At 45.4% G+C, this 19,072-nt stretch overlaps 1 protein-coding gene across 18 annotated transcripts in view; it reads right to left on the reverse strand.

The window, feature by feature from the left end:
* Positions 1–9,405: 9,405 nt before the first annotated feature.
* The window catches only part of plekha7b (pleckstrin homology domain containing, family A member 7b), a 67,818-nt gene continuing 58,151 nt past the window's right edge, over positions 9,406–19,072 (reverse strand). For 14 of the 18 annotated variants that reach the window (XM_081708930.1, XM_081708924.1, XM_081708929.1 and 11 more), the window contains 13 exons: positions 18,773–18,922; positions 18,541–18,642; positions 17,491–17,602; positions 17,151–17,290; positions 16,850–17,041; positions 16,651–16,744; positions 16,469–16,560; positions 15,876–16,091; positions 13,460–13,645; positions 13,005–13,138; positions 12,717–12,859; positions 11,616–11,770; positions 9,406–10,011 (listed from right to left, as the gene is read on the reverse strand). In XM_081708930.1, the coding sequence (XP_081565056.1) occupies positions 11,631–11,770; positions 12,717–12,859; positions 13,005–13,138; positions 13,460–13,645; positions 15,876–16,091; positions 16,469–16,560; positions 16,651–16,744; positions 16,850–17,041; positions 17,151–17,290; positions 17,491–17,602; positions 18,541–18,642; positions 18,773–18,922 (1,701 nt within the window). In that variant the 3' untranslated portion in view covers positions 9,406–10,011; positions 11,616–11,630. Of the gene's footprint in view, positions 10,012–10,308; positions 10,358–11,615; positions 11,771–12,716; positions 12,860–13,004; positions 13,139–13,459; positions 13,646–15,875; positions 16,092–16,468; positions 16,561–16,650; positions 16,745–16,849; positions 17,042–17,150; positions 17,291–17,490; positions 17,603–18,540; positions 18,643–18,772; positions 18,923–19,072 lie in introns of all 18 variants that reach the window. The other 4 variants (XM_081708932.1, XM_027007461.3, XR_014121357.1 and 1 more) reach the window with 3 other exon arrangements.

Genomic DNA, 19,072 nt, shown 5'->3' on the forward strand with positions numbered 1-19,072 from the left:
ATTTGCTAAATTGATTGTTAATAACGGTCTATTACATCCACGGTCAAAAATGATCTATAAAATCTATTGTTGAGCAAAAATATTTTAGGTCACACTAATCCACACCAAGCATTACCATACACAGCATCGTCCATCAGCAGTGCTTATTTTAAAAAGAACAAACCGCTTTGAACACAATAATGTCTCCTCTGTGATAACTTGTTAATTCCCTGCGCAGCCCGAGTCGCTGACTGAAGGCATTCCTGTAAAAACACGGTTCACGTGCGCAGACAAATAACTAGTTAGCAATTTGCAATGACTATATGCAACAACTAAGCCTTTTCGCGCACGAGACCAGTACCTCCATTCAAGTATCCTTGTGGACTGTGATATCAGTTCCACCCACTGACTGGCAGCAGAAGGTGAGAAGATTTACAAAGAATTTTAAAGTAGCCTATATAATTGACCTGAGCAATCTAATGTCAGGTCCCGTTTTCCTTAAATCCACTGCATGCGTTCCAAAATTGTATAAACAGACTTTTTAACGTAAAAGACACACATCGGGTTAAAAATAATACAATACAGAAAATAATGTAATACTTACAATTACACGGGCAGATGCAGTAGATGTTTGTTAACAGAAGAGTCACACAGGGCTAAAGAGAGGCGAGGGGAGGGAGGAATAGCGTGAGAGAGAGCGAGAGAGAGAGCGAGAGAGAGTACAGTAGATGAACCGACTATGTTAGAATAGATATCCTTTCACAACATCTCATCACATCTGCTCGGGCTCTTCTCTGTCTTTCATTTTCACATTTTCACATTCCCTTTGTTCCTGAGAAAAATCATATCCACACGTCACATCTTCATCCTCAGATTCTATCTGCACCAAAAAGAAGATTAATTATTCAGTCGGAGCATTGCCTTCAAGGCAACAGCGCTTTTGCTCTTGAAACTTTTTCTCCTCAGCAGATGCGCTTTAGCGCAAGAGCTGACATGAAAAAAGATTTCTAAAGTGCCGGAAAACAATAAATGAGGTCAATGAGTGAAGTTTTATCACCTAAACGCATATATTTCAATAAATACAACTCTGTGTATTGCATCTTATCTTCAATTCATATTTCTGATTAAATTAGACAAACAAACACACACATAATATATATATATATATATATATATATATATATATATATATATATATATATATATAGATATATATATATATATATATAGATATATCTATATATATATATATATATATATATATATATATATATATATATATATATATATATATATATATATATATATAATTTCATATAAATTGCAAACTAGTATGCAAACAATGAGTAAGGCAGCGTAAGGTTATGAGTAACTATTGTTAAAAGGATGCTTAAGTAGTGGAGGGATTTTAACTGGCATATATTTCATCATAGAAATGTGTACAAAATGTTTTTCTTATTGTCCGTGAATTTTTATTTTTACTGATACTGAAAGCGGACAAAAAATTAAACCAAATGTGCGCGATCACCTTCAGAAATACTCCCTTTTCACTGCAGGTATCGCGGATTCCAGCCGTGTGCCCTAATCGATCTGTGGCCCTCACACGCCACCCATCGGTCAGTTGGGGTACTACCACTATACTTCATGCAACGGAATGTCGGTGTTATATGCGATGTTCACCGAAATTACCTGTTTAATTATAGCGATTGAAACAAGACGACACACGCCCGCTACGTTACACGCACTATTTAATTCTTTGGAGTTTTTTTTAAATAAATAGCACCGTGTATTTAAATGTAAACGTAGTCGTAAATGTAGTGAATTTAGTGCGTTGAATGGCAGCTACGAGGCTATGGACTACTGCGTTCCTCTGCTCTTCATTCTTCTGTTATATAATTCAAATTATTTAAGTATATAACCTTAAGTCAGCATTATAGGAGAGGGTTTTAATGAGTCAGAAAGAAACATCACATTTATATTCCTACTACAAATGTGAGACTATTGTCTTTCTGATTATTGAAAATTACATATACTGTAAGTTCTAACCTCATCTGCACTGTCCTAATGCGTCGTCCTTAGGGGGCTAAACCATTTCCCTATAGACCTGTTTTACCTTTTTAATAATAAAAGCAAGAAGTCCTTTCTGATCTTTTAAGTCTGTAATTAAGGGTGTACGTAGTAACGGAGGCTGAGGACTACAGTGCTCTGGAAGAATGCATCCGTCCAGCATATTCGAGGAGGAGGCAGAACACATCACATTAGCGTCGTGTGAAATGCTTTGATACGTTGCGAAATGCAAGCCTTCTCTATTAATATTTTAATAGGGGCCTGCATAAAAATCAACATTTTTGTTACATTAAATTAACATGTGTTCTTCTCCGATTCTGCATGTTTAATTAGGACGCAATATTCTGTCAGAAGAAATATGAACACTGCCATATGATTTGTTGTGATTACGTGTGAGCCAGTGTACAACACTTTACAAATATATTTGTCTTGTACTTGCAAATGTCTTATATGGACTATGCTTATGAAAATCTCGATATCCTTAAGAGGCAGACAAAAATCGTTATATCTATCTGTGTATGTGTATGTATGTATAAACAATAGGTGCACATGGAACAAGGCAAATTTGACTGACAAATGAATAAAGCAACTTTAAATCTCCTGCAATGTGCCTTTTTTACAGACATAAAAGAATGCAGTCAGTCACTGTTCTATCATTAATTTTCAGATTCCCTTTAACTTGCACTCCGGCCAGTAGCTCGCGGGGTGTTGCGCTGGCCGGGCAGAGCTGTCCTCCCCACCTCCGCAAAGGCTTTCCGGGCTGCCCAGAGACACTATGAAAAAGGTCAAATGACAAACTGCAGCCGATTATGTGGCAGAAAAAGGAAGAGAATTTTAGTGGTTGGACAAACCACTTCATTCTCACATTTTGTGTTGATTTGGAGACTTTCTAAACATTTTAATTCTAGATGATAACTATGTGGGAGGGACATGTGTGCTGTATATAATAGAGAAAAAGAAGGTTGTTTGAAGTTTGAATGAGCCAGAACATTAGAATTAGTCCTGCCACTGCACTCTATTGTCAACCAGAACACATCCAGCACAGAATCCAGCTGTTCAGTCAAAGTCGTCTCTCTTTATACGTGTGCTGCAGTTTATGGTGGCAGATGTAATGTCACAAATAGTAGATCTTCTCACCTTCTGGGGGAAAAAGCCACTCATGTGCACTGATATTCTTTCGAGGTCCTTGTTCTTGAGCCCTGTGTGTAAACTCTGAGAACATCAAGGTCTTGGCCTATCTGACTTTTTGGAACAGGATACTGACACAGTTGGCATGGCTGAAAGATTCGAGGACTTGTTGAGAGTGTTGCTGCATCCTGGATGTATAAGTGTAGAACATGAACCACGATCCAGGAGAATTAAACAAATGCCTCCCCACGACACAACACTGTGAGACAGCCCTTGGCCAGGGGCTCACCTGGTTTAAATGACTTACTTCAGTGAGCCACAAAGACATGCAATTAATTATTCATGACAGCAAAGTTATGTAATTACCTTGAATAGCATTTGCATACATGCAAATTCTTCAACTCCCAACTGGACTTGCAAAATGGGTCACTGTGTACTCATTAGTCGGCCTAAATCTCTCACTCGTTACTCTAAATTTCATTAAAAAAAAAATTTCCTCCAGGATTGGATATTTCCTTTCAAGTTAACAAGGATTATTTGATTAATTATGTTTAAATAAGTGAGGTTGTACCATTCTAATTCTGAAATGATGGAGATCTCCATCATTTATTATTATTATTCATAATTTAGAGGTGTGCATGTACATAACCTGAATAAAGATTTCTCATTTGTTGTTATAACCAGAAATAATCTGTCAACAAATGTCAGGTCTCATAATATGGAATAAAATGCCTTCAAACCAATGTGACTTTTTTAAAGTTTCAATTAAACGAACCCATTTAAATTAGAATAATAATTTAATAAATTTAAATAATTGCTCTTTATAAGCACTGTACAGGTTATGTGTTACTAAAGGCTGTGGTTAATATTTGCTCTAATATTTCCCCAAATAAAATAAGCAATGAACTCTAATAACCAATGAAATCCCCAGGGATCCATCAGTGGGTCCTGACTCGCTTTCCTCACTGGTAACTACACACCTTTAATTTGAATATCTGGTGAGTTACTGAATAATTCACAGTACTTGCTGAATAATATGCCTTAAGATCAGTAACTAAATAAATCTCCCTGGAGTTTAATCTCCCCCGAAGAGCAGTCTAGAACCGCCCTGGCAGGAAATACCTGCCATTCACTTCTCCAGGTGACGGGGATGAATAATAGGGGTGGACGTGAGCTAGTGAACTTTCACGGCTCTGTAATTCGGATTTGTTTGATGTCTGAACAGTACACAGTGGAGACATGCAAACTAGCCGGTTCATGTAGGCAACCACTGCGAGACGTAGCGTTCCAAATATCTCTGATTCACTCTCACTGCAGGACATTCCTGAAGAGGTAGCAGGAAGATGATGTGATGTGGGGGGATCTCACGTGCGGAGGGCGTGGAGTTGCTTCCTGGCTGACTGGGGAAAGGAGGCGGAGCAAGAATGTTAAGCGCACTACTGGGACCGAGGGAAGACAGGACCAGTTAAGAAGGAGGGACCGGAATGGTTGGCTCCACAGCCCCCATGATGGAGGCAAGTGCTAGCGTGAACATTTTTCCTAATGAATCCCAGAGTGGCAAACTCTCCGTCTGATTCAAACGTTAGAAACTTTAACAGATGCCGTATTTTCAAGACATGATAAAATGCACCCGTGAAATTAGAACTGTGGATCCATACGCTACAAGAAACATAAAACATTTAGATTGTTTACAGATTAGGGCAACAAATACGCTGTTAAAAGAAGGTGTAAGAGAATCTGAACTCAGCACTCTCTCTAAAGACAAAAACAAAACAAAACCACGTCTGGAGACCCAGAAGCTCTAAAGAGGCACGAGAAGCTGAAGGTGAGCCTCATTACTCTCCCTCATCAATGATTCATCATCAACTTTCGCAAACACAGCAAGAAAACAGAGCAGCGGCGTTTTGGTTTGTGTGCCGTGAGACAGCGCTCAGCCTTAATTTGAAGTGAAAGGTGTGATAAAGGGGTTTCCCCCAGTTAGAAGAGATCAAATGAGCAGCTCAGGGGCATTTACCTCAGTCCTGTTTACAAAAAGCTCCATTCACTGTAGGTATTGTAAACACCAGCCGTTTATCGAGTTTAAAAGCAGCGGATTGTTTCACTGAACGCAGCTCCTTTTATCAGCATGCTCAAAGCTAATCATTTCTGTGCTGGCATCTCCCCCACTCCCTTTATCATAGACCTCATGCCAGACCCTTCCTGCCATCAGAGAACACACGTCTTTATTGTCCTATCAAACAAACATAAACAACTTGACATTTGAGATCACAGGTAACTCTCGTGGAATAACTGCCAAGTGCGTCTGGGCCAGGACTCGGAGGTGTTTGCTTACACTTTTATTCTTTTGTACGGTATGCAAGCACCCGTGTAAAAGAACACTCGATAAATCAGAGCAGAACTTTTCAATAATTCAGCCCCTTCCCCATAAAAGTAAGGATATTAAATCAATGATGATAAAAGAGGATGGGGTTCCAAAGTAGCTTTGTACGAGATTCCTTGGCCTTCCTTCTGGGAAGATGAGCTCTGCACCAACCCTACAGAGCTCTTTTCACAACACACGCCGTCTTCAAAACACAGCAATTGTCTGCCTTTGAATGAAAAGCACCCGAACAGACATTAAATAATAAGGAATGAATTTCTGATTGTACGTCTCAGCGCTGCCATGAGCTCGTAGTTGCTCAACTGTGGAATCTGCTTACACGTTTAAAAAAACCAAAGAAAAACGGTGGCGAATCTTCTGTGTTGGAGGCTGGGGATGGGAATTGCAGGAGAAGTACAGGGGTGCGTCAGTCAGCCCCCTCAGCTAGTGACAGGAGGATAAAAAACCTCTGCACGTCTGGACTAAGCGTTTCTTCTGACAGTGGAAAAGGTCCTTGTGTCCAAAGGGCTCACCAGCGCAAACAACAAAGCAGTATAACCTCTGGCAAAACATGTGACTTAATGCAAGCTATAAGTGCAGTCCACAGAGATCGAACTTGGACCGACAGGCTTTGGGGAACTTGGTTGTATAACGCAGAGTTTATAAATGCACCTATAAGGCTAAGGGTCGATATACCATTGACCCCTTTGACCTTCCACTGGACTGCCTGTTGATTTTTTTTTATCATCAAGCCTGTAGATTTCATGCAAGGGACGTCTTCTCCATCTAGTGCCCTGCTTTATGTCTGTCATTTTCCCATTGGCCATTTTTTTTGTCAGACATCAAAGACGTCAACCCCTGCACTTGCAGCTTTCTGACGTCTGAGATGGCAGCGCTGAACTCCAACCGGTTCCTCTCTGCTCAGATTCCACCATGTGCAGGTGGCTTCCTGGGAAATGGAGTTCAGGTTGGTTTCTCTCTGCTGAAACTTCACCACGTACAGGTGGCCTGCTGGGAAATGGAGTGGATTTTGGCACTACCCCCCCCCCCCTCCCCAATACGGTCCTGTAATTCACAATGTAACAACTGTCTGGAGACTGCACCTCACACTACGTAATTTAATTGTTTGTAAACATCTGGAAAACAATCAGTTCACCCAAGGAAAGTTTGATGCAGAAAAAAGAAACCCATGCTGATCCTGACAAGTGCCCTGTTTATACTGTAAATATGGTGGCAATACTTTCTACCGGGAGTAGAAATGATTGTAGCTATGGACTATGGCCATGGTTCTTCTGACGGATTCTTCCTAATCACACGGATGAATAAATAAAGGTTCACTTTTCCAACCTTCTCAAGGTGAGATTCTTCCATTCAGACGAAGGACATTGACAGTATTCAAAATTTAAATGCAACGCCTGCCCTCACCTCACATTCAAGGAAACCTCCCTTAGCTTTCCTCTCTATTCACAAACGACTCGATTAAAGTCATGAATACAATGGCATTTGTGATGTACAGCCCACTGAAATTTCATCACACTGCAGACATTGGAATTGAATAAGAACAAAGCTAATATTTTTGTGCCCAATGCCACCAAGTGCTTGGTCTGTGGCACAACACGTTACGTTGCTTGTATACGTTTCTTCAGAAGTCGCCCTGATGAATTAAAGGGTAGCATTCCGTTAAGGATTAATGTGTGTTTAACAGAACAGGATTAAATTAGCATAATAGCTCTTTTGCATTCTCTTTGAAGTTCCCCAGTGTGGAATAACAAATGTATATGAACTAGCATCCAAACATCAATAAATGGTAATGCCACAACTCTCTGCGGATGGTCTTGGGTGAATTTCTGCACGAAGAGGTAAAAACAAGCAGTTTATTGCAAAATAAGCAAAAAACACAGATGTGATCAGACTCTTATGCCCACCAGGTTCGTGCGCAAACACAGAGGAGACCCGCCTCTCACTTCTCCTAATCAGACGCAGTGAGACGTGGCAGCTCCTACCGTGGGAGCAGTGGGAGGTACAGCATGTCTCGCAGGTGCCCTCGAAGAATAAGACACGGCAGAGGAGACTGTAATTACCCCCGATTACAGATAAAGATCTCACATGGGGCATGAAACACACAGAAGCCCAGGAACCACTGAGAGCTGCACACACTAAAAGACTCTCGGTAAAAAAAAATCATTCAAAATAATTAAAAACGTACCGACAAGCCTGTGCTAATGAATCCATCAGAACAGAAGCAAGAGCCAGAATGAAAGGGCTGTTGAATCGGCCTGGTTTGCTGAACTGGCTCTATATAAGGTGGGAAAAGGTGTGGCCAAAAGGTGCCAACACACCCAACGCTTTGTTCAGACTCCAAATTCTAAGAAATAAATGTGTGAGAAAAGCAAACTCTATTGCAAAGCCCAGTGTGTTTCACAAGAATATGCCCAACTAACTTTATAAAATTTCCTCAATACTAAAAATAGCCTGCTTTGACAAAGAGTTAACATTCAGGTAGCCTAATTAATGGTTTAACCCAGTAAACGTGTGCAGCAGATTGGACATATTTCACAGGGAACTGGTGCTAGCATCTATAGATGGGTCCTCATTATGTAAGCTACCTAAAGATCTGAGCTTCACGTAAAATCAAGGTTACGGGACTTTACAGCATAATACAAGTCAATCAGATACACATTACAGCTGGTTAGATATTGTAATATGGCAACACAAATCGCAGTGTACAAAAACAGAAATACTAGATGAATGTTATCTACAGTTTGATATAGAAAAAGAAAGATAGAGAGAAAGAGAGCAAGCCCAAGGGAGAGATTTGTCCAGACCTACTGCTTCAGCTCCAACCCCAGCTCCACCTCTTCTCCAAAAACCCTCCACCCCTGCCCCCCAGCACAGATTTCCCTCAGTCTTATCCTGACCCAAGAGCCAGGTTTGCTACCACCGACCAATCAAAACATGGTAATGTGGCATCCGCCCACCACAGGAACTCACAGGTGCGACATTGATTTACAGTCCTGAATAACAATTTGTGCCGTGACCAGTTGTGATCTCCAGGAGCCCACAGATGTGCCCTACTGGAGGAGGAGGAGAAGAGAACAAGGCTTCTTAAGACTCGAGTTTGGTCTACAGTCATAATGTTAAAAAGTGGTGTTGACTTGTAGACCTCACGTCAATGTTGGACTTTTATATCCATATGTTCTATACTACCAGCTTCCAAGCATGTTGTACACCAATACTATCAGGCTTCACAGTGGCAGTACAGAGATGGGGATTAAAAATGCCTTTTAAACTGAGAACCTTTGAACTAAAGACATTTTCCAATAACTTTTCACCAGCGCTACCTTTTATTTTTTGTATTCCAAGTTCACCTCTGTCGACTTAAGTCTGATACTGCTGAATAACCCTTAGAAATAAATGTAAAGAGGTCAAAGCAATCAATAAAAGATATCAAAGGGAATCCTTGAAACCGTGCTGAGCGTACATGTTGTTCGCTGCTGATCCTTTGTACCTACTGGGCACCATGAAGAGAAAGTTATTGTCCCACACAGGCACAAGCAGAAAGCAAAGGAATTTTGAAATTAAGGTTTCTCTACATCTCCTTATCTTTTTATCCGCCTACAGCAAGGGGAAAAAACGACAAAAGACCAGAAGCCTTTGAAAAAGCACTCATTAAATCTTTGGGACAGAGAGTGGCTAGCTCACTGGTAATTCCAGTGTCAATTAAAGGTCAAATCTGTCAACCAGAACTTTGTGCCAAAGGAGATTTACTCTGGAACATGTGTGTCGACGTGTGCATTCATTCTTATGAATCTCTTTGAAACACTTTTGTGAGTGTACGGAACGCAGGACTGGGAGGACAAGGATGAGGCAGATCATTTTGTTAATATCTTTATTATTTACATTTTCTTAAAAAATGTTTGTTCCAACCTTCCCACAAAAATATCTGAAAAATATTGTTAAATGGTTTCGTCCCCGCCGTTCCTCAAAACTCAGCAAAAATAAAGCCAATTTGGCAAGCTAACTGGAAACTGGCAGTGCTAGATACATAAAAATAATATTTCAAGTGATTTGGTGTAAGAATAACATCTCGATCAACAAAAATACAATCAACATTGGATGGTCACCTCTGTACCGTCCGTGTGTCACTCTCAGTAGGTCTAATACTTTCTCCTGTCTATAGTCTATGATACATTGCGTGTTAAAAGTGCAGTAGCATGTAAAAAAACAAGCTGTCTATCCCTCTATTAGGTTCGTTAGAGATATTTGAATATATGCACAGTAGTTTCCACAGCAGAGAGCCCGTGTCCTGTACAAAATACTTGCTTTCAGTACAACAGCGAAGCAGGTGAAGTTGGTACGAATGGCAGTCCCAGTGTGCGCTAATGTTTTGTCTAAAACGCAGGGGATGGAGAAGCAGAGGTCAACGCAGGGAGCAAGGAACCGGTAGGTAGCACCTCAGCGACCGGACAGGGCTTTGGCTGCAGACAAAGGACACATTTGGAGAAAGAGTCAGGCGTAATTACTCAACGAGTTCAGAAAGCGAAACGCAGCCGAGACGGACACGCATCAATAAAAATAAAACCATTTAAAAACAAAAGACTGTACTGCACTATATCGGCCACTCTTAAATACAGTCTGGAGATGCTACATCAATCGCAAATGGAAATTAAGCTTTGGACCGTGGAGATCTAGAAAGTAAGAAAGGACTTGTGACAGTCCAGCCAGTGAAAGCCAGTAACAAACTGAAACAGAAGAGTGTTGGTAGAGCGTTATACCTTACTAAACAGCTGGCATGTAAACACACAGAGCACCTGCCCACTTCCTCTGCAGCGTGGCAAACGGGAAAACAGTCCGAGTTAAACGTCTGCAGCGTTAAGAGCGCGCACACACACACGCATGCACACCTATGTCGCAAGGCATACGGGAAGGTGAAATACAGGGTGAAGGTCAGGGCACACGTCACGCAGCTGTGGAGTAACGTTGCAAGCGCGATGTTTCTCATCTACGCGGTGTGACACCGCAGGAGAAGTTGCGCATTTCAGCTGATATATTTTGCGCATGCAGTCAAGCACAGTCAGTCATTGCTGGAACTCAAAACACTCGCAATAAAAAAATGAAATAAAATGGAGGTAGTAAAGGTTGTTGCAGTACAGTACACAAAATAAACTGACAGCATACGCACAAACACACAATACGCATATATTATATGTATATATCATATTGAGTCTGGAGCACTGGAAACGTTCTCTGGAGTGAAGAATCACACTTTACACTTAGACCGATCTGGGATTCGTGGTTGCCAGGTGAACACGACTTACTTGAATGCCAAGTGCCAACAGTAAAGAGCAGTAGAGGGGAATAACGGTCTGGTTTTTCATGACCAAACCCTTTAGTCGAAGTATATTCCATTGAGTCTAGTTTGGCGGGGGAGGAGGACTGCTGTGTCCTGATTTAAGACGGGGAGGCGCAGACAGTTAAGATGGCAGTAGAAGCAAACATTCAGACCAATGTGGGTTTAGCTCACACCCGTCAAACTCTCAGACCAGCGAGGGTTTCTCTCACACCCGTTGAAGAGGCGCAGCTCCATGTCGTCACACGGCAGCGCGTAAAGTGAGGCTGTAGCTCTGCAGGGTGAAGCTGGTGTGAGAGTTCGGCAGCAGCGCCGTGGCAACAGCGAGGACGAAGCACGGACAAAGGAGCCTCCCGGCTCTCTGTTCTTCTCGCTGCACGCGGTAGACAAGGGCCAACATCAACTCAGTTTCCCAGACACACAATACACGTTCCAGTCCTCCAGATGTGGCAGCAGCTGGCTACAGTGTGTACCCAGACCCTGTGGACCGGTGTAGCATGCGGTTCACAGCAAGGCAGCACACAGCTGCACACACAAACGCTCGGTAACACATGCAGACACATGCACACACACATACACGTGAACAGACATGCACATGCACAAACACAAATGCAAACACACACAGGCACTCACGTGCATGCACACGCTCACATGCGTGCGCACACAGGCACCCCCGGCACAAATAGCCTAAGTGCAGGAATTCAGCAAAGCGATTAATAAGTTAGTCCTTACTTCTGTTTACTCTGATTAGACAAACGTGTAGTGAAACCCATTGCTTAGGGGAGGGGGAGGCGTCTGAGGGGAGGAGACAGTAGGCGTGGCGATGGGCGGAGGAGGAGGAGGAGGAGGTGGTGGGAGAAAGGTGGGGCTGTTAACCTGTGGAGATGCTAAACAGGAACAGAGAGGGAGACAGACGATTGTTAGTGGTTAGTGGGGCCTGCTACAGGGTTCACGTCTCCACCGACTCCACCACCAACACCACAGATGAATAAAAGCTCTGTGAAGCATCATGAACTCCTGTCAGCTTTCATAACTTGCCATGACACTGAATCTGAGTTTGTTCAGGTGACCACAGACGTGTTCAGTCCCCAGGGGGAGGTCATATTGTCCACCTGGTTGCCCCCCCACATCCCCATCCCCGGTAGCTACATCAGCCCCGGCTCGGGCAGGGAGACGGAGGCACGGCCGGGTTAAAGGGAAGGTGAGGGACACGTGGGCAAGCGTGGCATGGCACGAACCCGGGCGAGAGGCAGGACTACTCATAACGTCCCGGCTAACGAGGAACGATGTTCCATTATTAGCGGCTGGCGACGACGAGCCCGCCTTCACACTTTCCCAGCCTCCATCCCCCGTCCGTCATAGAACTCGGAAGCATGCTGATCTCTCTCACACACGTCTGCAGTTTTTTTTTTTTCACCATGATTGGAGATTTTTTGAAATTTTTGAAGGGTCTGGTCCCATTACACCCAGCTACGTTCTAAGCATGAAACCCAGCGTTAATGACATATTTAACACCAAATCTCTCTCAAAGGTGCGTCGTTGGGAAGGACCCATGTGGGCGGGTCATCAAGCAGGTGTAGAGGGCACGAACCTACGCCGTGGCGTGGGTGAGGGCCCTTCAGAGCTCGGCTCTGCCGTCTAAGAGCGGCGCCTGCCCGTTGGTTGGCCACTCCATTAGTGCCAAAGTGTCAGAACGTGATGTAGGAACCTAACATTGGTGTGTGGGGATTGCAGAGTGTGTTTGCACCCTCCGTGCCAGAGTGGAGCGGACGCGCGGAGGGCCGGCGCAGCAGGGAGAGGGCGTGCTCAGAGCCGCATGCCGCAACCGCTTACCGGCCACCTGTTTGCTCTTGAGCGATGCCTCCGAGGCCAGCGCGTAGGACATGGTGATCATCCTCTCCTGCTCCTGAAGGGTGAAGTCCAGGTCTGATGGCACTGCTTTATCCGCTGCTACAACTAGAGGCATGTTCTGCACACTAGCGCCCACACACACACACACACGCACACACACACACACACACCACAGAAACAGGTAAGCTGGAACGGCAAAGCACCGGAGCGGCTGGGTCACTGCAGTGCCGAGGGCCGTTTATACGCGCTCTGCGCCAGGAGACGAGATACCTCGACTTGGCCAGGATGCTCTTTATGCGCTCCGCCTTGCGCTGGCGCGCCTCCATCTCCTGGGGGCTGGGCAGCTCCTCAGACTCCCAGTCCACATAGCGTTCGGGAATGGTCACCTTCTGGGGCGTGGCCAGCTGCAGGAGGACATGAAGGACAGAACGCGTGCTGTCTGAGTGAGGACTCCCCTACATCCCACTCACCTGACCACAACTGGGGCCCAGCTCGCTAGCCCATCATACAGACCTGCAGGCACACTGGAGACTGTGCAGGTGAGCAGGGATGCATCACCAGTGTCACCAAACATCACGTTTCATGTTTATTTACTCCAGGAACAAGCTCAGATTACAAGTACAACGAGGCTGTTAAAAGAAAAATACTACAAAACACTAGAAGATCAAAGAGAAACATTCAAAAAAGTGATGAGCTAGAACGTATGAGGGTGGGCAGAACGCTACCTCCTTACTGAGGTCCAGCTGGTAGTCCAGGGGCTCCAGATCGAGCTGGTGGAGAGGAGAGGAGCGCGAGGTGAGCCACTCGTCCGAGCGCGAGCGCGGCCGCTCTCTCTGCTCCGGAGGAGTCCTCTCCTCCCCCTGCATGGAGCGCTCCAACAGCTGCAAATCAAACTCCTGTTCTCGCCTCCACTGAGAACAAACACACACACACACACAAAATCGCGCTGGGGTCACGCATGGCCACCACAAACACTGCTCATCTAGAAGAATGTCATGACATGCTTTTGACTGATGAATCTTGTATCCGTGCGAATCTTGAACATATGGACCTGAACTTTTACTGGTGTGAGGCCATCCCGCTGCTTGGAGTCAGGCTAACAGTCCTTCCAACTTGCAGAGTGGCGGCTAACGGACCGCTCAAGGTTTGTAAACACTTTGTTCTAAGAGCCAAAGGACCGTTAGGTATTTTGATTCAACACACAGTTGAGCACAGAAACAGACCAAGTCATTCTTCTGAGAGCCAGGTGCACATGCACGCACGACAAGAACAAACAGTTTAATCATCAGTGCAGTGAAGATAAACACAGATGCACTAACGCGCTCCTTTTAGGGAAACAGTTTAAACAAAATCCTCTTGTCTCCATGTCAATAGCTCGAGGAGCAAAGCAACACAGCGGTTTGAGGAAAAACATGTCTAGGAGATATAAACGGGGAGTTTGCTCAAACCCGAGGAGTTCGAGAGGCTTCCTCGGTTCCTTCTGCACATTCTGCTTATAACCTTCGCTCTGACCTCTCCAGGAACGCATAGAGGTAAGCAGGAGGGTGGAACCCACAGGACGCACCAGAGGCCACGCCCACACCCACAAGCCACGCCCATACAGCGGAAAGCACTCTGTGCATGCCCTACCCTGCGTTCACATACTTGAGTCCCAGGCATCACCGTGGTTACTGGACAAAAACAAAATGCACCCCACAAGAAAAACTAAAACAAAAACAAGCCATGTATACACATCAGTAACCCTCTGAAAATATGAAAAATAACACAGTGTTTATTAGCAAAGTGTTTCTTTATTCTGTGAAAACAACCACATAAAAAAGTGAAGGAAAAGTGAAGATGTGCACTCAATTTGCATATTATGCTAATTATCCATCATATTATTATTAAGCATCATGCATAGTGAGTAGCTCCATGACACTGTATGTATGTCTAACATGTACTGTACATATATACAGCATGTACCACCATGTACTGGACATGTGCATGGGTGGCATACACTTCCTGAACGCTGAGGTACATGTAGATGACGTCATGATTCATTCTGGTCAGTCAGAGTGCAATTACATGTAGAAAAGAAGGAAATACAGAAAGGCCAAGACATTGAGGAAAAAAAACAAAAAAACAAAACATGACCTCCAGTTTCCAAAAACATTAAAAACTTGTGTTTGTGATTAAGAGTCAGGTGAGGATTAGTAATCACACAAACCCACGTCACTCGGGGCGTCTCAGCAGCAATTACGAAGGCGGGATTTTAATGAGGTCATTATGACTTTAAAGAGGTTGTTATGATTTTAATGAAGAAATGAAACAGGTAAAGAACCCTCCTGGACGTAAGCACAGTGATGCCTGGACTACAAGCAGGATGCCTGGCTACAGCGGGCTGTGGTTATGCTGGAGTTTCCCCACAGCAGGACAAGTCACTGGAAGGGCGTTTCAGAGCGTGGGCGCTGAACCAGTGCATCCCCACCTAGTACGGTTAGCTGCGTACTTCCTTGGGTTAGTGTTACAGAGATGTCAAGAGAGAGCGTTCGGTCTGAGTTAGTGCTGGCATAAAAAGGCAGCTGACATATTAATTCTGCTGCGTTAATCACATTAACTCCTCTAGGCCTGACTACACTAATGTTAGGCCTTTAGCCCATATGAGGAACACCACCAGTCTACATGACAGGACTGACTTCCTTAAACAGTGCACTCATTATAAAGGTCAGTGACATGATTTGAATACATTTCGTCAGTAGCACATTACATCATTGATAACTCCTCCCACAGATGAGATGGCAGACTCTCATTGGTGGATCATTCATTAGCATAAAGAAAAACAAAGGCACTGGGTTTAATTCAATGTCCAGGAAACAGACACTTAGCATAGATTCTCATTTAAATATCGTCAAGTCCATCTTGGGTTCCTCTCTACCGTAAACCTTCCTAACGTGTGCTCGTTCTCACGTCTCTCCCCATCAGTGACACTTACCGTCATACCCACGCACCTGCGGCAGCCAACAGTAGTTTAATCACTGCTTTCCATAAAACAAACCCCTTGTTTTCCCCCACAGAGCTCTATTGCTGAGAGTGTATGCACGTCACGCGTCCCTAGCAGGCGGTGTGTGTGTGTGTGTAACACAGGACTGTGCTCTAACGTACTGATCCCAGGTCAGCTGAGACCGGGCGCAAGGAGGAGGATGCGGCGCGGGACGAAGCCGCCTGCCGCTCGCTTTGACTGAGGGTGCGCTTGCGCTCGCGCACCAGCGCCCTCTGGTGGCGCTTCATCCTCTCCAGCTGTTCTTCGGCACTCATGCGGCCGCGGGTCGGCGCCGGCTCGCCCGGGTACAGCCGCTCCAGGGCACTCTTCGGCCTCTCCTGCAGGGAGGGGAGAGAGGGAACAGGAAAACAGAGGGATGAGAGGTCGAGACAGGGAGATGGGGGGAAGAGAGAGAGAGAGAGAGAGAGGGAGAAGAAAGAACGGTAGAAGTAGGTGAGTGATGGACAGAAAGAAAGAAGAGAAGAGGAAAAGAAAACGGTTAGAAAGAGAGAAGAAAGATGGTTTTATAGCTGTGGCTTTAAAGCTCTGCTCCAGGGGAGCGCCACGGGAGGGGATGAGTTCTCCCAGCATCCGGCTCTCTGCAGCAACTCTCGAGCTGTAATTCATCAGGAGTCTGTGGACTCTCACCCACGCGCGCCTGCAGACGGCACAGCTGGGTTCTGCTCAGAAGAAAATCAGAGGCTTGCAGTCCTACCTTCAAACAGGAGGTGGTGGAACCTCTCCTGAGGGTAACGTATGATGAGACGCTGGTGGACTGGGTAAGTCTGGAAGAAGAGCCTGTCAGACCTAGTGAAGAGACCATCACGAGACCATCAATCTGTAAATCTGGCTGGATTATTTGTCTGGCTGGATTATATTGTAGGTTTTTTTTTTAACCTCTGCTTGGCAAGGTCTGGTAGCCTCCATCATGACCCGATGGTCCTCCGACTATTGCTAGCTCAGGTTCACTGAGGAACGTCCGTAGTTCCACCTGGACCCGAAAAAACAGCAGGTAAGTACTCGGACAACCCTGACCCAGCGTTACAGCCCTGACCCAGCGTTAGAGTACAGTCACACAACCTTTGGTTGGTCTCACCCTGTTGTCCCCGTTTGTGTACTGGCCAATCTCCCGGTCCCGCTTGCGTTCATCGGACTGCCGCTTGAGGCCGCGGACGGACATGTGGCGGATGACGGACGTCTCCCTGGGCAGCGGCGGTACTTCTGGGGGCTGCTCCTCCGGGCTGTAGAGGTGGGGGAGAGGCGGCCTGGGAGGGGCGTCCTCATCCACCTGCATGGTCCAAACAGACAGGGTCAGCGGTGGCTGGAACGCCAGCGGACCTGAACCTGCCACACCGGCAGTACAGTCGATAACTGATGTCCCCTAGGATGCCTCTTACCCATTCTGGCTTCTGGGGAGTGTGAGACAGGTGGGAAGGATGTGGGAGGAGCTGAACAGGGCTGAGCCACGCCCCCTTCAGCTCCCCCACCGAGAGAGAAGGCACAGGGGGAGATGAGGCAGAAGGCACAAGTTTCCTCTCTGGAACACACACACACACACACACACACACACACACACACACACACACACACCTGGTTAGCAGTATAAGTGAGCGCTTTTAAACGTGACAGCATGGTGGTGAAGTGTACCTGTTTGTGTGTATGCATGTGTGTGAGCAGCTTGTTCCTGGCTCTGGTGTGTGAGGGCAGGGTCAGGGACTGAGAGGGCTGCACGCTCACCTGGGTTCTGCACGGACTCCACAGTCAGCCTGTAGTCGGCTTTGCTGGTGCTGAGGCCAGCCATCACATCCTCGATCTGCCACAGGTCCTTTCTCAGCTGACTTCTCTCCTCCTGCACAGGCGCACCGAGGAGTTGTGGAGAAACAACACCGGATACAGCAGAACAGAACCGAGCCAAACAGGAAAAGGGCCGACCAAACAGAAATAAGTGTGCGCTGTGTGTACGTACGTACTCACAAAGTCAAAGCGGAAGCAAAAACAATTCCGGGTATAATTTCATTATGCGAATACAATAAAGAACAATTATGGAGATTAAAATTACACCATAAACGCAAGCGTGCAGAAAAAAAGCTCGCGGCGCATCCTCAATTAAACAAACACTTTCCAAGACATTTTCTGGCCAGGTGTTCCAGGTTAGGCCATGGGAACCATGGCAACCAGACACTGCCTGTCCTGTTCTAAACACAACTGACATTAGGTCCAGTGACAGAGCAGCGTCTTGGCCGTGGAGCCCACTCTCTGTAGCTGGGCAGGTACGGTAAGAATGTGCGATGTGGGTTACTATGGTGAGAGTGTGTGATGTCGGTTGCTATGGTGAGACTGAGTGACCTGTGTTGCTATGGTGAGTGTCTGTGATCCGTGTTGGTTGGTATAGTGAGAGTGTGTGTGTGTGTGTGTGTGTGTGTGTGTGTGTGTGAGTTAATATAGTGAGAGAGTGTGTGTGTGTGTGTTAGTATACTGAGAGAGAGAGAGAGAGAGAGAGAGAGAGAGAGAGAGAGAGAGCGCGTGTGCATGTGTGTGTATGTGTGTATTATGGTAAGTGTGCATGTGTGTCTGTGCAGACTGAAGATCCATCCATTCGTGGAATATTTAAATGACCTCTGACCCTGCTCCTATATTGACTGACTAAATTAGTACTTATTGCAGGGTTTTGTTTATTACACTGATGTTGTCTGACAAACTCCAGCACTGACCTGTGAGATGCCCCCACGAGAGTGTGTGTGTTTGTGTTATTATGGTGAGTGTGTGTGTGTTGGGTCAGACACAGACCTGTGAGACACCCCCACGTTTCATCTGCTCATGGAGAGCGTAGCGCAGACGATCAACGTCACACTCCAGCTGACTGTACTCACTCCAGGCATTCTCCATCTCCTGCTCCAGATGACGCACATCAACAATCAGAGTGACTCAGTGTGTGTGCGTGCGCCTGTGTGTGTGTGTATGTATGTGTGGGTGTATGTATGCACGTATGTGTATGAGCGGGTGTGTGCGCGTGTCTCACTGTGGACGCTTGTGAGATGTCTGCTCTGATGTGCACCACGTCTTCCTGCAGCAGTCTCTGCTGGTAGGCGATCTTCTCCATGTGGGCTGGCTGGTCTCGGTACTGCTCCATCTGCTGACGGGACACTTCCAGCACAGACTCCAGCTTATCCTAGAGAGAGAGAGAGAGAGCGACCACACTACACCTCTCACTGCATATAATCATCTATGATTATTACTGATTATATAAGTATCAATCCTGTTATTATTAGTAATTTATGTAGTTTATTAAAATGTCTTGCTATTTTTTTATTACTATTTT

The sequence above is a fragment of the Electrophorus electricus genome, chromosome 3, assembly GCF_041902795.1.
Source record: "Electrophorus electricus isolate QZ-2024a chromosome 3, ASM4190279v1, whole genome shotgun sequence".
Lineage (NCBI taxonomy): Eukaryota > Metazoa > Chordata > Actinopteri > Gymnotiformes > Gymnotidae > Electrophorus > Electrophorus electricus.